Raw genomic sequence first — 18,931 nt, forward strand, 5'->3', positions numbered from 1 at the left:
AGACAAATACAGTTCTATGCATTTTCAAACTCACATTTTATTTTCTTGTTTCCACCAGTGTAACGAAATTTTAATAAATTTATCGAAAACGTCCACAAATTACAATTTAAAGATATGATCGTATAATATTCGGCCGACAATCAAGTCTTCGTTGAGCTAAGCGATGTCATTTTATTAGTAAAAAGGCTAAATATTATTTAGAAGACAAAAGAGCTTCTGTCTACCTATCTATCTATCCATTTTGGTGGTATATATAAACGTTGAGAAAAAGTAGAAATGAGTTCTGGTGAAAAAAAGTTCACGTTGTGACATTTTATTGATTGATGTGGAAAAGATTAAAGATTTCTAACGTCCTAGAAAACCTATAGAAATGGCTGTATCGGAAGATGGTGTTGACATTGCCTAATTCGATACTTCGGTTATTTCATGGGTGTTTTCGATTTCGAATAACATTCCTGTGACTCAAAACAAATCGGAAAATCGCTTTTGAAACAACATCGCCATGGATTCATGTTACACGATCCCTACATGTATCAATCACGATTTTTTGTGGAATACCATCTAATGCAAGATCCAGCATTGAAACGTTACTTCAATTCTGCGCCGGTTCGAAAGGGATTAGAAACTCTTGGCGTGGTCACTGAACAGGATAATGTATTGTGTTCAACGAAAGAGTTTGCTGAATACTTGCGATACCTTGAAGGCTTGCGTGCATTGGAAGTGTCTGATAAAATGAGAAACATGGTTCGTATTAAAACAGTTCATGCTGAGGATTGTTTAAATAATAAAAACATGGTTCCAGCAACAAAAACGGCTATCCGACAATCTGCATAAGTTGACGAATGCAAAAAAGTATGAGTCTCAATTCACTGGCATTTTTCGACACAAAAGATATAAAAATGAACGAAAACCAAAGACAGACTTGACAAAGTAATTCTGATTTTCGAATTAAACCCACACGATGTAATTAAGTTTGGTTCTTCTCCAGTGATCGTAGGAAAATATATTTAAAGCAAACTAACTCGAACTTGGATCAAGCAGCCAAACGAGCTGCAAAAATTAAAGAAGAAAAACGAATTCGTTTCAAAGAGAAAAATTTCGAACAAGAAAATAGGTTGCATGGGAACAAGTTGGCGCTTCTTCAGAGAGAAAACATGTAATGATCTCAATATTTTTTTGGTTGGATTTGTTTTAAAATAAGAATATTTTTGCTTGAAAAACTTCAGAAAAAAGATCGAAGTGGAAAAGAAAATTACAAACAAACTGCAAGAAGCAGAAGAAAGGAAGAAACACTTACAAGATGAGAAGTTCATCAAAAAATATACCGACGGAATGGAGTTCTTCAAAAGACATTGGCTGTTTAGAGAGGAGACGCGAGAGAAGAATATCAAAATGTACCAATTTTATGAATATGAAAAACGCAGGAACATGAAAGTAACGTTTCAAATTACTTTACTCGTTTATACATTTTCACGGTGTGTGCCATCTAATTGATTGCTTCTCACCATAATTATCTGAAGAAACGGGAAGAGTATTTCCAACGAATCCATGAAAATGATGAAATCAATAAGATAAAATTAAAACAACAAATCGCCAGACAGAAGCAACTAAGCGAAATGGTTGAAAATGTTTGGAAGAAAATACACAAATCATCAAAAATGCATTTACAATCAGTTGATCCAAAAGACTTTGCGGAAATTTCTCGTCGATTTTCAGTATTGACTAGGAATTATATCGCGGGATATTTATATACACTGGAACATGTTCTGGGAGTACTAGAAATACCATCCTCAGCCGCACAATTACTAGAGCGACTTTTATCTTTTATGGCTCGAGTGGTTATTATAAGACCGGAAATGGGACCACCAAGATGTGATGATTTTGTTCGTGAAAGTGTTGCCGAGTTGATATCTCGCACTATAACTGAAATCAAAAATGACCGTATTAGGTGCATCAGAGAACATTGGACCAGAAATAGTCTCAAAGTTCAAAATAACAGTTTAATTAGCGATGATGAGAAAGAGTCAAAGGCCAAACGTGTCATTATTGATGATTCCGCTCAGATTATAGGTGAATCGTCATTATCATACGACGATTTTATAGGGAGAGACCTAAATAGAAAATCAATTCGAAAATCCGAAAAAACCGTGAGAAAACCAAAACTATAATGGATTTGTGTACATACTAAAGCTGATTCTATTTATTTCAGTACGATTTGAACGAAATGATTGATATTGGTGTAAGGAGTTTCTGTGAAACCATATCTAAAACGGAATTTCACTATTCAGATAAGCCCGATGGCCGCGATTTCGAACATTTGTTTTCATTCATCGATTTATCAGCGCATAATGGAAATGGTTAAAGTGAAACAAAGTCATTATTGGAATGCGGATAGCAATATCATTTCCTCGTGGACAAGTCTGAGTGAGTATTTTTTTTCCAATTGGACAGTTATAACAAAGAATTGCCATGAACCTATTTGTCACTCAACTGTTTTCAGATTTGAATTTGAAGGATTTATCATTCGCCGCTGGTGACATAATCATGCGTTTCCAGTGCACAAATGAATACTTCTGTGAAGTCATTCGGAATATCAGTAAATTTATCTGCCTTCAAATTAGCCAAGAGCTCGATAAAGAAATTATCAACGATTTGCCCGAAGAGCACAGTTCGAGTGAATCTGAATTTGAAGATTTACATTATAATTGACCTTTAAATTAAATCTTGTCAATTGAATTCTACTTTTTATCCAATAAAATATTTTTGAATGCCATACTGCCCACTGATTTCCTTTGAACAACACCATCTTCTGATACAGCCAACTCTAAAAGCTTTCCAGGACGTAATAAATCTTCAATCTTTTTCACGTCCACCGATAGAATATCACAATGTGAATATTAGACCAAGCGACGTCATTGTCAATATTTTAACAATTAACAGAAGTTGTTTTATTTGATTAAATGTACTTGGTAATAAAACAAATAAGTTGTCTAATTGCCCAAAACATAATTTTTTCACCGGAACTTTCATTGATAAAATAATGTTCAACGCTGTATTCAAAAATGTTGGCATACACGCTTGTATAGTTAAAAGCATATAAAGAGTTGATGATAAATTTATCAATGTAAAAAATTGTGTTCTTTTCTTATATTGTTTATCATTTCAATTTATGTCTGCAAATCAATAAACCTACTGTGAACGACATAATTTCCGTTTTATATCAAAATACATGATTTTTAATCAATTAATTCAAAAATGCAGCTTTTGGTTTTATAAACAATTTTGGATATGGGAATTGTTTCAAAATATGATTATTTGATTTTCTTCGAGTTTTTTTTAGATGCGAACTCTAACACCAGGGAAACCTTTAGCACCCAATCCTGTTACTTGGAACAAGCAACCTGCATTTTTATTAGCAGAGTCATCTTTTCCTCCAGTTGTTACATACAAGATGTCCAAATTTGGCCCCCCAAAGGCCACCGCTGTAACTTTTTCTGCTGGAATCGGAATTTCAAACAAAATTTTACCGCTTCTATATGAGATATGAATTATAAGAAAAAGAAATGGAGAAGCATTAGATTCTATCTTATGATTAAAAAATTTATTTGTAGAAAAGAGAATTAACGGTTTTGAAAGCTTTGAGCATCAAATTTATATTAACTATAAAAGAATACTTTTAATTTAAATTAAGAAAAGATAATTACTTTGGTTCGACTTTGAAAATTTTTGAGCCCATAAAAGCCGTCACATACAAATTACCATCTGTATCAATAGTGAGTCCATCGGGAAGGTAGCCAGGCATCTTTCCATTTAAGCTGAAATCTCTTACGAGACGTTCGTTGGCTTTAATAACAGAAAAAAAAATGTTGGAAATATATTTTCAATTAAAAAAAGCGATGCATTCATGGTTGATAATTGGATCATAGAAGAGGATTTTTCTCTTGAGAATAGCACAAAGATTACTCACAGATATCACCAGTGGCTGGATCCCAGGCATACTCTTTCACATAAAATTTGCCCGAGTCAATATGAAAAAGTTTCTTCTCTTTTTCGTTCCACGCTAAGCCATTGGAAATAATGACATTGTTCACCAATTCCGAGATGCCACCTTCTTTGGCATACTTATACAAAGCACCTTCAGGAAGCAATTTGTTTTCAATGAAAATGTCTTCGACCTTTTTGGGACACAACAAAGAAGCAGATTGAAAATTTATTCGAAAATTAAAATATATGATAGATATGCCAACTATAGCATCTTATTCTTCTTGCCAATTATTACTTACTTCAATAGAGCGCATAGTACCACCATAAAATCTTCCCGTTGGATCAGCTTTGGCTGCGTTGAACAAATTCTTCTCCTTTCCTTGTTCAACCTCGAAAGCAGTGGATTCGATGACTGCTATTGGCGATACACCATCCCAGCGTACGACTGCAACGCGTCGACCGAATGCAACAGCAAATTCATCGGTTTCACCTGGCTTTTTCGGGTTTGCAATTGGAATCACAAAACCAATTGCCGATTCTCCATCGACAGTGGCCGAATATACTTTATTCTCTTTGTAATCATAACGGTAGATTACGCCCTCAACGTCGTTATAGTAAACACTTTGCATTTGCTCGTCCCAATGGCATCTCGTGCTGATGATCGTCTTTGGCGATGCAACTGCTTCTACTTTGAACGACATCTAAATCACAAATATTCAAACAAGCGATCAAAACCAATATTGAAATTAAAATTCAATTTTTTTTTTCGAATAAATTTCTCACAATGAATTTTAGCAAGTTTGTCTTGGTTAAACTGAAGTGTTGATTAAATCCAATGTATGTTCTCTTGTGAACTGTTGGCTAGCTACGTATGCACTATTCATTGAAGTTGAGTATAAACCGTATTTATATTGGTTAAACGTCTGAATTTATCCGTATGGTCTTATCAACGTCCAATGATTATATACCGTACGGTTCATTTAATGAACGGAGAATTTGCAACGTCCTGTGACTTTTTTCCATCTTGCTTGATACATACAATGTATTTTAAATAGAAAATAATTCATTAAAATTATGAGATAGCAAAGAATGCAAGAAACGAACTGACTATCGACAATAAGAAAAAGGAAATAATAAAATTTGTATCACATTTTGCAGCGGATTTATCTCAACAGAAATTATTGTGTCTCTTTATACTTCCTTCTACCTACATAGTGATGTAGTAGAAACTGATAGGGTGTTTTTAAATTATATGCGACTGTTTATTACTCCTACGATTTCCACACTGCGATAATAGTAGTACGTGCTGATATTGCAAAAACTGTTTCCGGATTTGGTTGTTTTTCTATCAGACTTAACTATGAAATGGAAGAAAAAAAAGTTTATCAAAGTCAACACTCTGGTGGGGTCCATTTCAAGAACTAACTTTGCATTTATGTGTTTGAATAATTTTTACATTTTGCGAAGAAAAAAACGGTTCGAAATTTGTGTTTATATAGTCGAGTAAGAGTACTTTCGTCACTCGCGCCTGACTGTGATTATGTTTTTTCTCGAAATCCATTAATATTTTCAGCGCAGAAATATAACATTGAAGATCTTCGTATTTGAGAGCTCAAAAGAAAATAAAGTAACAAAATCGCCACACCATCAACGGTTTACTTGGCTTAAATGAAGGTGTTGTATTATACAACTTGTATGCAAAGCAGGGCTTAAGAATTGCACACTCAGTTCGCAGTGCAACTCATTTTAATGAGAGCCACAGCGCTCTGTGCGATACTCTACTCATCTAAGAGAATCATGTGTGCCTCACTTACTCACCAGTCTTCCGCTTCTTCTTCTTTTTCTTCTTTTCGCTATAGCAGATACGAACAAAACGAAGAAGAAGAAGAAGAAGAAGCAGAACATAGTGTGCGGTGTGCGTATAACGTACTGTGCGTATAAAAACTCATTTTCGTGAGTCGAGCAGCGCACACTAATTTATTGTTTTTCATTCAAGTGAGTGTGTGCGCTACTCGCAGCGTCCATTCAGTGAGATTCTTTGCCCCTGATGCAAAGTGCCCGAAACAAATTGTTCTTCTGTAGAATCTATTATAGAGACAATCAAGTATTCGTTGAAATAATTGACGTTATTTCAATAGTGACATTTTTCGTACTGTAAACAATATACTTAAAATAAAAATGAATTCTAAAGATAAAAGTTCACATTGTGATATTCTATCGCTGGATGTGAAGAAGATTAAACATTTTTTACATCCTGGAAAGCTTATAGAGTTGGCTGTATCAGAGGATGGTGTTGAATTTGCCCAATTCGATCATTTGTCTAATTCATGGGTACTTTCGATTCCAAATAACATTTCTGTGACTCGGGACAAAATCGGAAGATCACTTTTGAAACAACATCGGAATGGATTCATGTTGCACGATCCTCACATGTATCAATCACGATTTTTTGTGGAATATCATCGAATGCAAGACCCGGCATTGAAACGTTACTTCAATTCTGCGCCGGTTCGAAAGCGATTAGAAACTCTTGGCGTGGTCACTAAACAGGATAATGTATTGTGTTCAACGAAAGAGTTTGCTGAATATTTGCGATACCTTGAAGGCTTGCGTGCATTGGAAGTGTCTGATAGAATAAGAAACACGGTTCGTTATTACACGTCCTTTTTATTCTGAATTATATCAACAAAAATGTTTAAACTGATTTGAAGACATGAAACTAAAATCCTTACTCCAGCAACGAAAACGGCTATCCGATAATTTGCATAAGTTGATAGATGCAAAACAGTATAAATCTCAATTCACTGGCATTTTTCGACACAAAAGATATAAAAGTGAACGAAAACCAAAGGCAGACTTGACTGAGTAATTCCGATTTTCGAATTAAACCCATATCGATGTGATTAACTTTTGTTTGTCCCACAGTGTAAGACGTAAGAAAATATCTTTAAAGCAAATCAACTCGAACTTGGACCAAGCAGTCAGACGGGCTGATAAAATTAAAGAAGAAAAACGAAACAATTTTAAAGAGAAAAATCTTAATCAAGAAAATAAATTCTACCGGAACAAGTTAATGTCTCTTCAGAAAGAGTTCAAGTAATGGTTTTTCCGGTTATTTGGACAATTTGTATGTAAATGAGAATTTTTTTCTTAAATCTTGAATTCTATCCCCAGAAAAAAGGTCGAATTGGAAGAGAAAATTATAAACAAACTGCAAGAAGCCCAACAACGGAAGAAACACCTGCAAAACGAGAAGCATACAGCTAAATTAACGAATGGGGTAGAGTTGTTCAAAAAGCATTGGATGCTCGGAGAAGACACTCGGAGGAAAAACATTGACCTTTACGAATTTTATGAAGACGAAAAACGTCGAAACATTAAAGTAACTTTAAACATGATTAACTTTACTTCTTCATACATTTGTACCTTGTATCTATAACTGATTTTTAAAAATTTGATTGAATAATGAAGAAACGGGAAGAGCGTTTCCAACGAATCTATGAAAATGATGAAATCAAAAAGATACAGATGAAAAGTGAAATTGCCAGAAAGAAGAAACTAAGGGAAATGGCTGAAAAAGTTGTGGATAAAATACAAAAATTATCAAAAACGTATTTAAAATCAGTTGATGCAAAACACTTTGAAGAGATTTCACGTCGCTTTTCAATGGTCACCGAGCAGTATATTGCGAAATTTTTGAAAAGTATTGACGTTTGTCTGCTAGATCTAAAGTTTCCATACTTATCCTCACAATGGCTAGAACGGCTATTGTCCTTTATGGTTCAATTTGTCATTATAAGACCAGAAATAGGGCTGACAAAATGTGATTTGGTACTTGAACGTGTTGCCGGATTCATAGCTCGTACTATTACAAAATTCAAAAATGAACGAGTGAAACACATTAGGGATCATCGGGCCAAAGAGGAGCAAATAGTCAAACCTGGCATTTCCACGGCTGATGTGAAAAAGAAGCATGTTACCCTTGCAGATTCTGTTCATGAAATGCATGCATCGTCGAATTCGTACGATGAATTCATTGATGATTACAAGATCATTTCAAGAGTAAAATCCGAAAAATTCGTAAGAGAAACAAAGATATGATCAAGTTTTACAATAATAAGTATTTATTCTATATATTTTAGTACGATTTGAACAAATTTATTAATGTCGGTGCAAAGTGGTTCTGTGAAACTGTATGTAAAATCGAGCTTCCCTATTCAGATAAGCTCAATCATCGCGATTTCATCCATCTGTATGACTTTCAAAAAGTTTTTATTCATCGGTTCATAATTCGCATAATGGAATTGGTTAAAATAAAACAGCATCATTATTGGAATGTGGATCGACAAATTTCTACTTGGAAAGAGCTTAGTGAGTAGTTTTTCAATTGAACAATCATAATAAAAAAAAAATTCACGAATATGAGCATAATCTAGTGGTTCAACACAATTCAGATTTGAATTTAGAGGGTGTATCATTCGAAGCTGCCAACATCATTATAAATTACCCGTGTACAAATGAAGAATTTTGCATATGTATTCGAAATATTTGTAAATATATCTGCGTCCAAATAAGTCAAGATCTTGAAGAGTTCGAAATCGGTAAAGATATTACCATGCCCGAGGACGACAGCGGTTCTGATTACGAAGATTTACATCAAATTCTCTGAATCATTAACAATTGCTTTGGCAAACCATTCGGACCATAATATGTAAATGGCACAACAACTCAACATAAACTAACATAGTATAAAATACATCGACGCAAAAACTTATTTATTAGCATAAACATGATTTAATAAACAGATTGTAGTACATCGAACTGTCTCAATGAGTTGTTATTCTTCCAATTGAATGTCACCTTTCAAATAAAATAGATAAAAAGTGTGAACTGGTTAACTATGATTCTATGTTTTGTTTCAAATTTGTTCGATTGATATCAAGTATACTTTGAATTGATCAATGTCATTCGATTTCAGAGCTGGAAAATTCAGCAACAAGAAAAACAAAATGAATGAAAATCATCGTGCCGATATTTTGTCGTTGAATTTGAAAGATATAAAAAAATCATTGCCGTCTGCGTTGCAAACCAAATTAATTGTGTCGAAAGAAAACCAAGATAATGAACCGTTACCTCAAAATATCATCAAGCCATGGATGCTATCGATATCCAGCCAAACATGTGTCAGCCGAAACAAAGTCGGCCAAGAACTTTTACAGCACTGTCGCCACGGATTCGTTTTGGATGATCCGTATATTCGAGAGACTCGATTCTATGTCGATTATCATCGCATGCACGATCCAGGGTTGAAAAGCTACTATACCTCGATTCCAGTGAGGAATCGCGTAAAGAAGCTCGAATTGGTTACCGGAGAAAACGATGCCCTTTGCACGAACAAAGAGTTCATGGATTACATACGATATCTTGACACCAATATCAACCACAATCTGACTCAAGTGAAGCAACTCAAAGTAAGTTAAGATTTTGAATATGAATTTAAAACATACAATACGTTCAGTTTTTGTGTGAAGGTTTTTCTTTTTAAAGATCGATTTAATTTCAGCGCAAACGAAGACTATTAGAACATTTTCACATGTTACAAAGTGTCAAGGAACATGAGTCTGGATTCACTGGCATTTTCCGAAAGAAAAAATACACTTTTGAAAATGTCTCAAAAGCACACTTAGACCAGTAAGAATTTGTGCAATGATTTACAATTTCGAATTATTCGATTATTGTTTAATCCTGGTTTTTGGTGCATACTATCTTCAGAAAAAGACAATTTAAACTTGGTAAGCTGGTGAAAAAGGGAATGAAGGCCGTTGAAAGACATACACAGCTGATGGAAAAAAAATCAATGCAATTCAGAGAAAGACATCAAGCAAAATTAGAAAAATTGAGACCAAGAAAACAGATAATCATTCAGAACGAAATGAAGTATGAATTCATGGTCAAACTGTATTTAACTCAAGCAACTGGATGGACAATATTGAAATGTTTCTATTTTACAATCATTTGTATCTTAGCAAAAGGATCGAATTGTTGAAAATCATAAATGGGAAATTATATCTGGCCAAGAACCGCAGAGACTGTATGACGATGGAAAAAGGAGTGAAGAAAATGAATGAACGAATTGATCATTGCAGGAGACATGCATCGTTTAGAAACGAAATTCTGCAAAAAAATATCGAAATATTTAAAATGTACGAAGAGGAACAGCGCAAAAATATTGAAGTATGGTGAAGTTTTTTTTTTCATCGCTTGTAGCCTTTTTATTTGTTGCCTGATCTGCAAATTCAATTTCAAAACGAAAATATATTTTCCTTTCAAAGGAGCGCAAAAAGCGTATCAACGAGCTTCGTGAGTACAATGAAAGTAAAATCATACGATTGCGAGGAGAGATTGCCAAGAAGGAGCGAAATGCTGATGTGGTGGAAAAGTTTATGAAGAACATAGAGCTCTTGAAAGTAAAGTACATGGAATCATTTGACCCAGCCGATTCAAAGGAGGTATATCGACGGTTTGCGTTGCTTAAACAGCCTTTCATTACGGAATGTGTTGAGATTGCAAGCTCTACACTTCAACACTTGAACCTTCCTGTGTCAGCAGCGGTGTTGGCAGCGCGAACGAGGAGAATTATGGAACTTCGCAGCATAATTATACCTGAAATTGGCGCATCAAAGTGTGTTTTTGTACAAGGACGAGTTGCTGAATTGATTTCACTCACTATCAAACACATTAAGAATGAACGCTTAAAAACCATCAAAGACTGCTGGAACAAACGCAAACTAAGAGAAGCCGAGACAGAAGCTGAAGCCAGCGATCATAAATCTAAAAATGCTTCCCCCAAAAAAAGAATAACCGTTTCAGTAAATGAATCAAGTAAAATAATCGGTGAATCAGCGTATAGTGAATTTATTGGAGATTTAGCACAAATTTCTGCTAGTGGACTCACTGCCTTTGTAAGTTATCTTCCGGGTGAAACTTTAATACAAAAACATAAAACATAAGTGTCCTTAAAGTGGTGTGATTCATTTTAGTACAATTTGAATGTAGTCGTCAAACGGGAACTGAAGGAATTTTTTGAATTTATATGCCAAGAAAAATTTGAGTTCTCAACGAAATTGGACGATCGTGATTTTATGCACGTGTATAATTTTCAAAAGTACTTAATTTACAAGTCGATACGACGCTTGATGGAATATGTCAAAATTAAGCAAAATCATTTTTGGACACGAGCACGAAATATTCACACATGGCGATTACTAGGTAACACATTCCCAGAACCGTCCACATTCTTTTACTAAAACCACCATTTAAACTCAAATTCCATTTGTATTTTCAATCAATTTGTCTTTCTAGATCTTAACCTAGCCGACATTTCCCTTGAAGCAGCTGCCCTGGTCATGGATTTCCCAAACAAAATCGACGAATTTTGCGAATGCATCAAGAAAATCAGTAAATTCATTTGTGTTCAAATGAGCGACACGCTTGAGAAAGAGAATATTGAAGACTCGGATTCCATGAATGAAAGATACTCGTTTTTCAGCGAAATAGAAACGGTATTCTGATGTTGATACTGTATGAAAATTTTATTCTGTAAGAAATAAAAAAGTTACAGAACCAAATTCACGAGAATGTGTATTTATTGAATGCTAACTTATTTGTAACTTACCTCAATTCATTCCATTTTTCCTTTTCGTTTCATTTATCCGCTTCTTAAATTTTCATTTTCCCAGCATTTTCCTTTAAATCAATAAAAACGTGTCATATTTTTAGAGCTAAAAGTATTTTAATATCAAGTGCCCTTTGCACAGCCGAAATCAAGTTGATTTCATCAGTCTGCACAAGAAAGTAGAGCTGAAAATGAGCAAAATCGCAAGCATTCCACGTTGGAATTATTTATCATTAAACATCAAAGATCTGAAGAAATCCACATCTGGAACTAAATTACAAGTAACTAAAAATGATGAGTCCACACCACCAATAAATCACAGTGCCATTTTGCCATGGATCACTGTGTTCAAACATTTTCAAATGACCAGAGACAAAGTCGGAATGGATCTTTTGAAAGGCTGTCGGAACGGTTTCCATTTGGATGATCCGTACATTCGAAACACGCGATTTTTCACAGAATATCATCGATTGCACGATCCAGGCTTGAAACGGTACTACAATTCGATTCCAGTGAAAAATCGAATGAAGAAACTTCAATTGATCAACGATGGAAATGATGCGATATGCACGAATAAGGAGATGATCGAATATTTACGATATTTAGACAGCATTCGGTCACGAAATGATGTCAATTCAATGAAAGAAAAGGTTTGCTATTCACGTTAAAAAACGTGATTACAATTTCAGTCTACTTGCAAGCTCTTTATTATTAGTACTCGAATCACGCGTTTTAACTTCATCTTTTCAATAAAATGCAGGAAGAGAATCGATTGTCAAACCATTTTCACAATTTAAAAGAGTTAAAAAAGAAAGAAACTCAATACACTGACATTTTTCGGCGAAAAAAATATAAACGTGAGCCAACATCAAGTGCACACTTGAAAAAGTAAGTGATTTATTTCAATATAATTGAGCCTTGAGAGAGATTTGAGATTCCTTTCAGACAACAAACTCTCAAGCTGCAGAAACATATTGATCAGAAGCGAAAGGCAATCGAGAGAGCAGCCAAGGCAAAAACTGAACTCAAAGGTCAAATCAAACATAAAAACGAACAAAAAGATATTAAAACCATTGCAAAAAGGAAAATTGTTTTCGAATCGAATTCCAAGTATTATTTTTTCACACTTTTACTTTTTCTAAACGACCGAAATTGATCCGAGAAAAAGATTGAATTGTTTTCTGTTTGAATATACTTCAGGCGTCGCACGAAAATTCGAGAAATGACCAAAAAACGATTGAGCGCAGCTGAGCACCGGAAAAAGACTTTGCAAGAGGAGAAAAGAGTGTCAAAAATGACGAAAAACTATGAATTTTTCGAAAAATGTATGAAAGTTGGCGAGAAAAATTATTACAAAAACATCGAACTATTCGAAGAGTACAGCCAGAACAGAAATGAAGGCATGAAGGTAATTAGAGACGAATTCTATTCATCACGAGCCATGCATTAAGTGTGTTAAAAATTTTTTAACTTGAAATCAACAGGAGCGTCAGAAAATGATGCAGAAAATTCATGAACTAAACGAAATTGGCATGGTAAAATTTCGTCAACAGATTTCGTTGTGCAAATTTAAACAAGAACAATGTCAAGTGCTCGTTGACAAAATTATGAAGAAAATCCCAGCAAAAATAAAGAAATTCAAACCAATGATCAAACCCAAAGACTTGGAAGAGGTTTCGCGACGTTTTTCGATGTTAACGCCAGAGTTTGTTAGCAATTGCGTTGAAAAAGTGTATGGAATACTTCAAAATATGGAACTTCCAACATCAACTTCAGATGTTATGTCCGAAGTCACGAGTTTAATGATTAAACATGTAGCTTTAATACCAACAGTAAACCCAATCAATTGTCAATTAGTTCGGCAACGCTTGGCCGAGATTATTACTCGATTTGTTATTGACATCAAAGATAAACATGTACAACGCATGGTGAATGAGCTGAAAAGGGAAAAACGTGGTGAAAACAAATGTGGAATTCTTTATAAAGGCAATGATTTGTCGTCGTCGTCGTCATCATCAGATGGTGGAAAATTTCATGTTTGTTTTGCTGAAACAACAGAAATTGAAGAAAAATCGGAAACAGATGAATTTAAACAGAAAAAATCCATTTACTCGTCGAAATTCGATAAAATCGTACGTAATGCGACTCGCAACACGAGACTATCATGTCCAATGTTCGTTGTCAAGATATCAAATGCGTTTTTTATTCAAAGAATTTCGTTCTATATTTTTTAATTGATTCTTGTTGCAGTATGACTTGGATGATGTCATTCACAGAGAACTGGAACGATTTTTTAAAGTCGTTGTCACCAATAAATTTGACATCCCAGACGATTATAATACGCGTGATTTTGTTCATTTGTACGATTTTCAAAAATATTATATCTACACTTCAGTCGAACGATTGAGAGGACTTGTTGAAATGAAACAAGAACACGATTGGATAATCTACGAACATTCATCATGGAAAGGTGAACGTAAGTGTTTTCTTCATCTATTTGATAAAAAGGAAACATTTACAAATCAGCGATAATGTTTGATTGTTAAAACTCGTCCGGCTATTCCTTCAGAATTCGACCTGGAGAGTATAACATTGATGTCTGCCGAAATGGTAATGAATAATTCGCGAACACCAGATGATACTTGTGAATGTGTTCGCAGAATTAGCAAATATATTTGCGTTCAAATGGATATGGAATTTGAAATTGAAAAACAGAAGCTTCTGACAGACGAAAATCGAGTTGCAAATATTGAAAAATGTTCTTCACAACCCGATTCAGACTCCGCAAAACAATAAAGAGACAATATAATTCGTTTTCTGCCTAAACTAAATTAAAATCTCTTTTATTTACAAAATTTCATTCTAGATCTCATGTTTATATACAATTCAATTGTTTATATCGTATGCAAGCACCAATATTTTCTTCGGCAAAGCCTTTATTTAATCCATCGCCAAAGTGAACGCCAATAGCGAATGGTGTGACGGTCGATTCAACGCGACACGGTGATACATTTGACGGGCACAATGAATCACCGCAGTGAATTGGCGAACACGTTGGTATGGAACCGGTGCCAACGGAAATGAAATCCTCAACAATGCAAGGCAAAGTGATTCGATCATTACAGCTAGAATAAAACTGGCGTGACTGTCGTGCTTTGTGTTCTTTATTAACTGGCACCGTTACCGGGTCAACGGATCGAATTGACCGCCGGAATAATGCGGCTCTCGTTATAAATGATCCGATTGAAAAAAGTGACGTTAAATCATCTCGATTGTCAGCATCATCGTCGTCATCGCCTGAACCTTCAACATCATCATCCTGAGGAGCCGGAGTTGTTGTAGTCGTTGTCGTTGAGCTCATGGTTGAATTACCCGAAGTCGTGGAATTTCCTGAACTTGGACTGGTCCCATTATACGAATTCAGCATGGATGGATCTTGGTATGGATTGGCTTGTGTAATCACACTATCCGCTCCATTTGTGGACACAGTCAATGGTATTCCACTCATTTGAGCTGTAATTAGATGATTTATTTTATTGAAGGCAGTTTAATGGTAACAATGTCTTTATTGCATGGTTTCTAATGTGCATCATCTGTCATTCGATTTACCTGTTAAGGCATTTGGATTGATTGGTGTGAGCACCCCATTCGGCGACAACACTGCCGGAGCACCGTTTGCATCGTAAACAATTCGATTTGGCGGCAGAATTCCGTTGGTGGCATAAGGATTGGGTATCAGCATACCATTGGGTCCAATTATCGGATTATTTAGGGCTGGATTTGGATAATAAGGGTTAGTTTGAAATGGATTTATTTGATATGGATTATTCTGATAAGGAAAGACACCATTGTAACTGGAATAAGGAGAGGCCAATGGACTCGCATACGCTGCTTCTCTCGGTCGATTTGGTCCGATGCGGAACGATTGCTCATTGCACGGCTCATAGGCGATTGAACACATTTTGGATTCTTGACGAATGCACGCTTTGTACTTTTGATTCGATAAATGACGACCATTCTCGGCGAAATTGAACGTCTATAGGGAAAACATAAAAGAATTTGCAATTAATAATATGAAATATTTTTATTAATATAACAAATCATAGTTTTTTATTGAGAATGTTGACAATTTAAAATAAAAACTCAAATAAAATACATTCACAAATAGCCAACAGCCTTTCAATATGATTGCAAATATCCCAAGTATTACTGTTCAAGTGTTCATTGTTCACTTTACCTGTATAATTCCTTCATTACCAAAGAAATATTGAAGACAACCAGTTGGAGCTCTTTGACTGAATGGAATTTGCGAGACACGAACTTCCCAGAATCGAGCTGTTTCAAAGGAGCTAGTGAAATTCATGATAAGATCAATACCCTTGGGCGTTTTTCCGTCGCGTGCCTTCCGATTTGGAACATCATAATAAACTGTTTACAATAAAAAAAATGTACATTTTTAGATGTTCTATTAAAGTCATAAGAGATTCCGGTGTTCAAATAACTCAAATACGAAATCGAACAATATTGATGGGAAATCGTTTGGTCCATTCATATCAGCAGTATGTGAAAAGAAAATATTATTCTTACTATGTTGACCGTTGTTATATCCGCACAATTTGAAATTACCGGAAGCGCCGCCAACGAGTGAAAATGTATCACCATCACATGCACCGTTGGCACGATTGGGCTGACCCTACGAGAAAAAAAAATGAGTTATTGATTGTTTGTTTCCTTTCATTTGAGATCCGATCGATAAATATTTACAATGGAAAAGTGAATAAAATCGAATCTCAACTGGCTAATATCGGATGACATCATTTTAATCTTGAGCTTGCAACTTTTGATGTGGGTTGACATTAGAGCCGGAAAGTTGGGTGATATGAAGTATGTGATGTTGTTCTTGATTTCTTGATCGCACGTTGCAATAACTGTATAAATGAAAGCAAAGCCTCAATTAATCTTCATCATCTTCATCATCATCATGTTCATCATTGAACATTGTCATCGTTCGCAATAAAATCGAACACTTTCTTTCTAGAAAACTTACACACACAACAAGCACCGAAGCCAAGTGCACACTGTCCTTTGGCGGTGCCGCCTTTTTGATGGCAATCATATACGTTCATACATACTCCCGACCGTAGACCGTCTTCCGATTTGCATTCATCTTCACTCGGTGTTGCAAAGAAATTTAGCACTGCAACCAATTCGAAAGTAAATGAAGAGAGCAGGTCGTTTATTTTGTATCATCATGAAATCACATCGGCAAAACGATTAACAATTTTAAAAACCATCGATTAATATAAATGTATAATATGAAGAAAAAAGAATGAGGAAGAAGAAGCAACGGACAAACATATAGAATTAACACAGTTTTCTTCTGTGTGTTCCATACCTTTCCCGTTTCGAAAACTGGTTTTGTCTCGATAGTCGTGGATCTCAAGATCATTCGATGCAGTCAATGTGCTGCTGCCGCCGTGTTGTGTGTGCAACGATGATGTTGCTGCAGCTGCTTTATTCTGTGGCGAACCCCAAATGTCGTATGTCTTCATACTCGGCCAAGAACTACCTGCCGATGCACCATGCACATCGTACACTTGCTTACATACGATTATCAATAGCACCACAATGACACAATAAATATGACTATAAATTCTAACTTTGGCACAGTAACCCATTTTTACAGCTTTTATCTTTCTACTTCGATTTCGTTTTCGATTTCAATATTTAGAATGTTGTTTGGAAGACAAAATAAACTTTCGCTTCTTTCGATTATTTCTAACGGGATAAATGTTCCAACAACACATTTCCATTCATCCGAACAATTTACGATCGACGCAATTCAATTGATTCATTACACTGTTTTGATATGTGTTATGCGGATGAAAACACAATAATAACAACAACACAATACACATTATTGTTGTTGGTTAGCTAGGAAATTTCACTGCGGAAAGAACAATTTTTTTTCTCTCACTATGATTGACCTTAACTATTTGTAATATTCAATTTATTTCATTTATAAATAAATAAATTTTTTTTTTATTCTACCGGATTCTACACTTTTTTCGTCTTTTCACATTCTTTCTCGAATTTTTCACATTTATTTTTATTTATATTTCTTTTCACATTTATTCACGAAGCAAAAAAAAATAACTTTTATTACTACAAAAAATCAACAAACTTGGAAAAATCGCAGCATTTTTTCTTGATTCGCGACAAAATGCTGGTCCGCTGAAATCACATCGTTTGATTTGCACGCATGCTAAAACACTAATCGATGAAAAATTCATTCAGGTTGTCGGACGGAGTTGATTTAATTTCTCGTTGCCTAAATCGAGCAAAAATGAGAAGAAGAACACGATAAAAATGAGATGGCACGAGGAAAACGATGCGAATATCACAATCATCCACATGTGGCCGCCGCTGATTCAACAAAGAAATGCAAAACATACGTACATATGAATAAAACGATGCTTCGGCATCAGAGAATGAGACAGAGCGAGAGTACCGGGGGCCCCGAAGATGTTATGCGAATGCGATTGTGTGTCAATTATTCCCTCTCTACATACCATTTCTTTTTCTCTTATGTTTACTTTTACTAAACATTCAGCAAAAAGCATAAGCATCGATAGCACCGCATAGCCGCCGTGTCCATCCGTCGATAGGAAATTACTGTTTAAATCTTTCGTTCATTCATTCATTCTGTATGTATCTTCTAAACCGATCAGCAATAATCATAAAATTGTTGGCCGAACAGACAGTTCGCCTCTTTGCTTCTGAATAATAATAGCTCATTAATTAAGCATCATTCCATTCAATAGAATGCAATGCATTGAATTGACACCGTTAAAAAGCCACACAAGAAAAAACAAAAATGCTAATGCTTTTATTGAAACTATATGTGTATTGTTATTCTCTCGGTTTTATTTGACAAAACAACATAAAAAAGTTTCTCGTTTTTGCCCATTTGAGTGTAAGATTCAAAACACTTTCTTCATCAGCACAAGTTCGATACCGTAATGTGGTTTTAAGCGAAGCGAGCGACATAAACAAACGCCAATGTCAATAGCGTATTAATACGTGTATTGATAGTGGTCAGTGTGTGCGGTTGTGTGTTAAGTAAGCCATATGCAAATGACCGTTTGGTCATTCTTTGTCGCGTTAACAAGCATGCTCGTTGCTCGTAAAATGGATAAAGACGATAAAACCCAACTGCAACAGCCGACATCAACCACATGATTCAGTTATTGGGTTTTTTTCTCGGCTGCT

At 35.1% G+C, this 18,931-nt stretch overlaps 5 protein-coding genes across 6 annotated transcripts; 3 read left to right on the forward strand and 2 right to left on the reverse strand.

The window, feature by feature from the left end:
- Positions 1–17: 17 nt before the first annotated feature.
- LOC129567855 (regucalcin-like) lies at positions 18–4,913 on the reverse strand. Its single transcript, XM_055445210.1, has 5 exons — positions 4,768–4,913; positions 4,284–4,685; positions 3,968–4,175; positions 3,705–3,843; positions 18–3,532 (listed from the first exon to the last, which is right to left on the reverse strand). The coding sequence occupies exons 2-5, from the start codon at positions 4,683–4,685 to the stop codon at positions 3,337–3,339; spliced, it is 945 nt and encodes a 314-aa protein (XP_055301185.1). The 5' UTR covers positions 4,768–4,913; the 3' UTR covers positions 18–3,336.
- A 2,976-nt stretch (positions 4,914–7,889) lies between these two features.
- LOC129567857 (uncharacterized) lies at positions 7,890–8,796 on the forward strand. Its single transcript, XM_055445212.1, has 3 exons — positions 7,890–8,064; positions 8,127–8,355; positions 8,439–8,796. The coding sequence occupies exons 1-3, from the start codon at positions 7,987–7,989 to the stop codon at positions 8,651–8,653; spliced, it is 522 nt and encodes a 173-aa protein (XP_055301187.1). The 5' UTR covers positions 7,890–7,986; the 3' UTR covers positions 8,654–8,796.
- A 197-nt stretch (positions 8,797–8,993) lies between these two features.
- LOC129567897 (uncharacterized) lies at positions 8,994–11,555 on the forward strand. The gene is made up of 7 exons (XM_055445269.1): positions 8,994–9,455; positions 9,548–9,675; positions 9,757–9,921; positions 10,011–10,218; positions 10,317–10,946; positions 11,025–11,253; positions 11,347–11,555. Exons 1-7 carry the CDS (start codon positions 8,994–8,996, stop codon positions 11,553–11,555), a joined length of 2,031 nt encoding a protein of 676 aa, XP_055301244.1.
- Positions 11,556–11,849: 294 nt separating this feature from the next.
- LOC129567898 (uncharacterized) lies at positions 11,850–14,455 on the forward strand. Its single transcript, XM_055445270.1, has 7 exons — positions 11,850–12,309; positions 12,420–12,547; positions 12,605–12,769; positions 12,860–13,067; positions 13,144–13,791; positions 13,910–14,135; positions 14,229–14,455. The coding sequence occupies exons 1-7, from the start codon at positions 11,851–11,853 to the stop codon at positions 14,453–14,455; spliced, it is 2,061 nt and encodes a 686-aa protein (XP_055301245.1). The 5' UTR covers position 11,850.
- LOC129567858 (uncharacterized) lies at positions 14,235–17,335 on the reverse strand. 2 transcript variants are annotated; one of them, XM_055445214.1, is made up of 8 exons: positions 17,055–17,335; positions 16,707–16,856; positions 16,424–16,587; positions 16,247–16,352; positions 15,897–16,087; positions 15,506–15,695; positions 15,269–15,433; positions 14,235–15,172 (listed from the first exon to the last, which is right to left on the reverse strand). In XM_055445214.1, exons 1-8 carry the CDS (start codon positions 17,209–17,211, stop codon positions 14,535–14,537), a joined length of 1,761 nt encoding a protein of 586 aa, XP_055301189.1. In that variant the 5' UTR covers positions 17,212–17,335; the 3' UTR covers positions 14,235–14,534. The 2 variants fall into 2 exon arrangements, with proteins under 2 accessions (XP_055301189.1, XP_055301188.1); XM_055445213.1 differs by having other exon boundaries at positions 15,269–15,695.
- Positions 17,336–18,931: the final 1,596 nt, after the last annotated feature.

Source organism: Sitodiplosis mosellana, unplaced genomic scaffold (genome assembly GCF_009176505.1).
Source record: "Sitodiplosis mosellana isolate CC-2019 unplaced genomic scaffold, AAFC_SMos_1.0 Smas_scaffold_13, whole genome shotgun sequence".
Taxonomy (NCBI): Eukaryota; Metazoa; Arthropoda; class Insecta; order Diptera; family Cecidomyiidae; genus Sitodiplosis; species Sitodiplosis mosellana.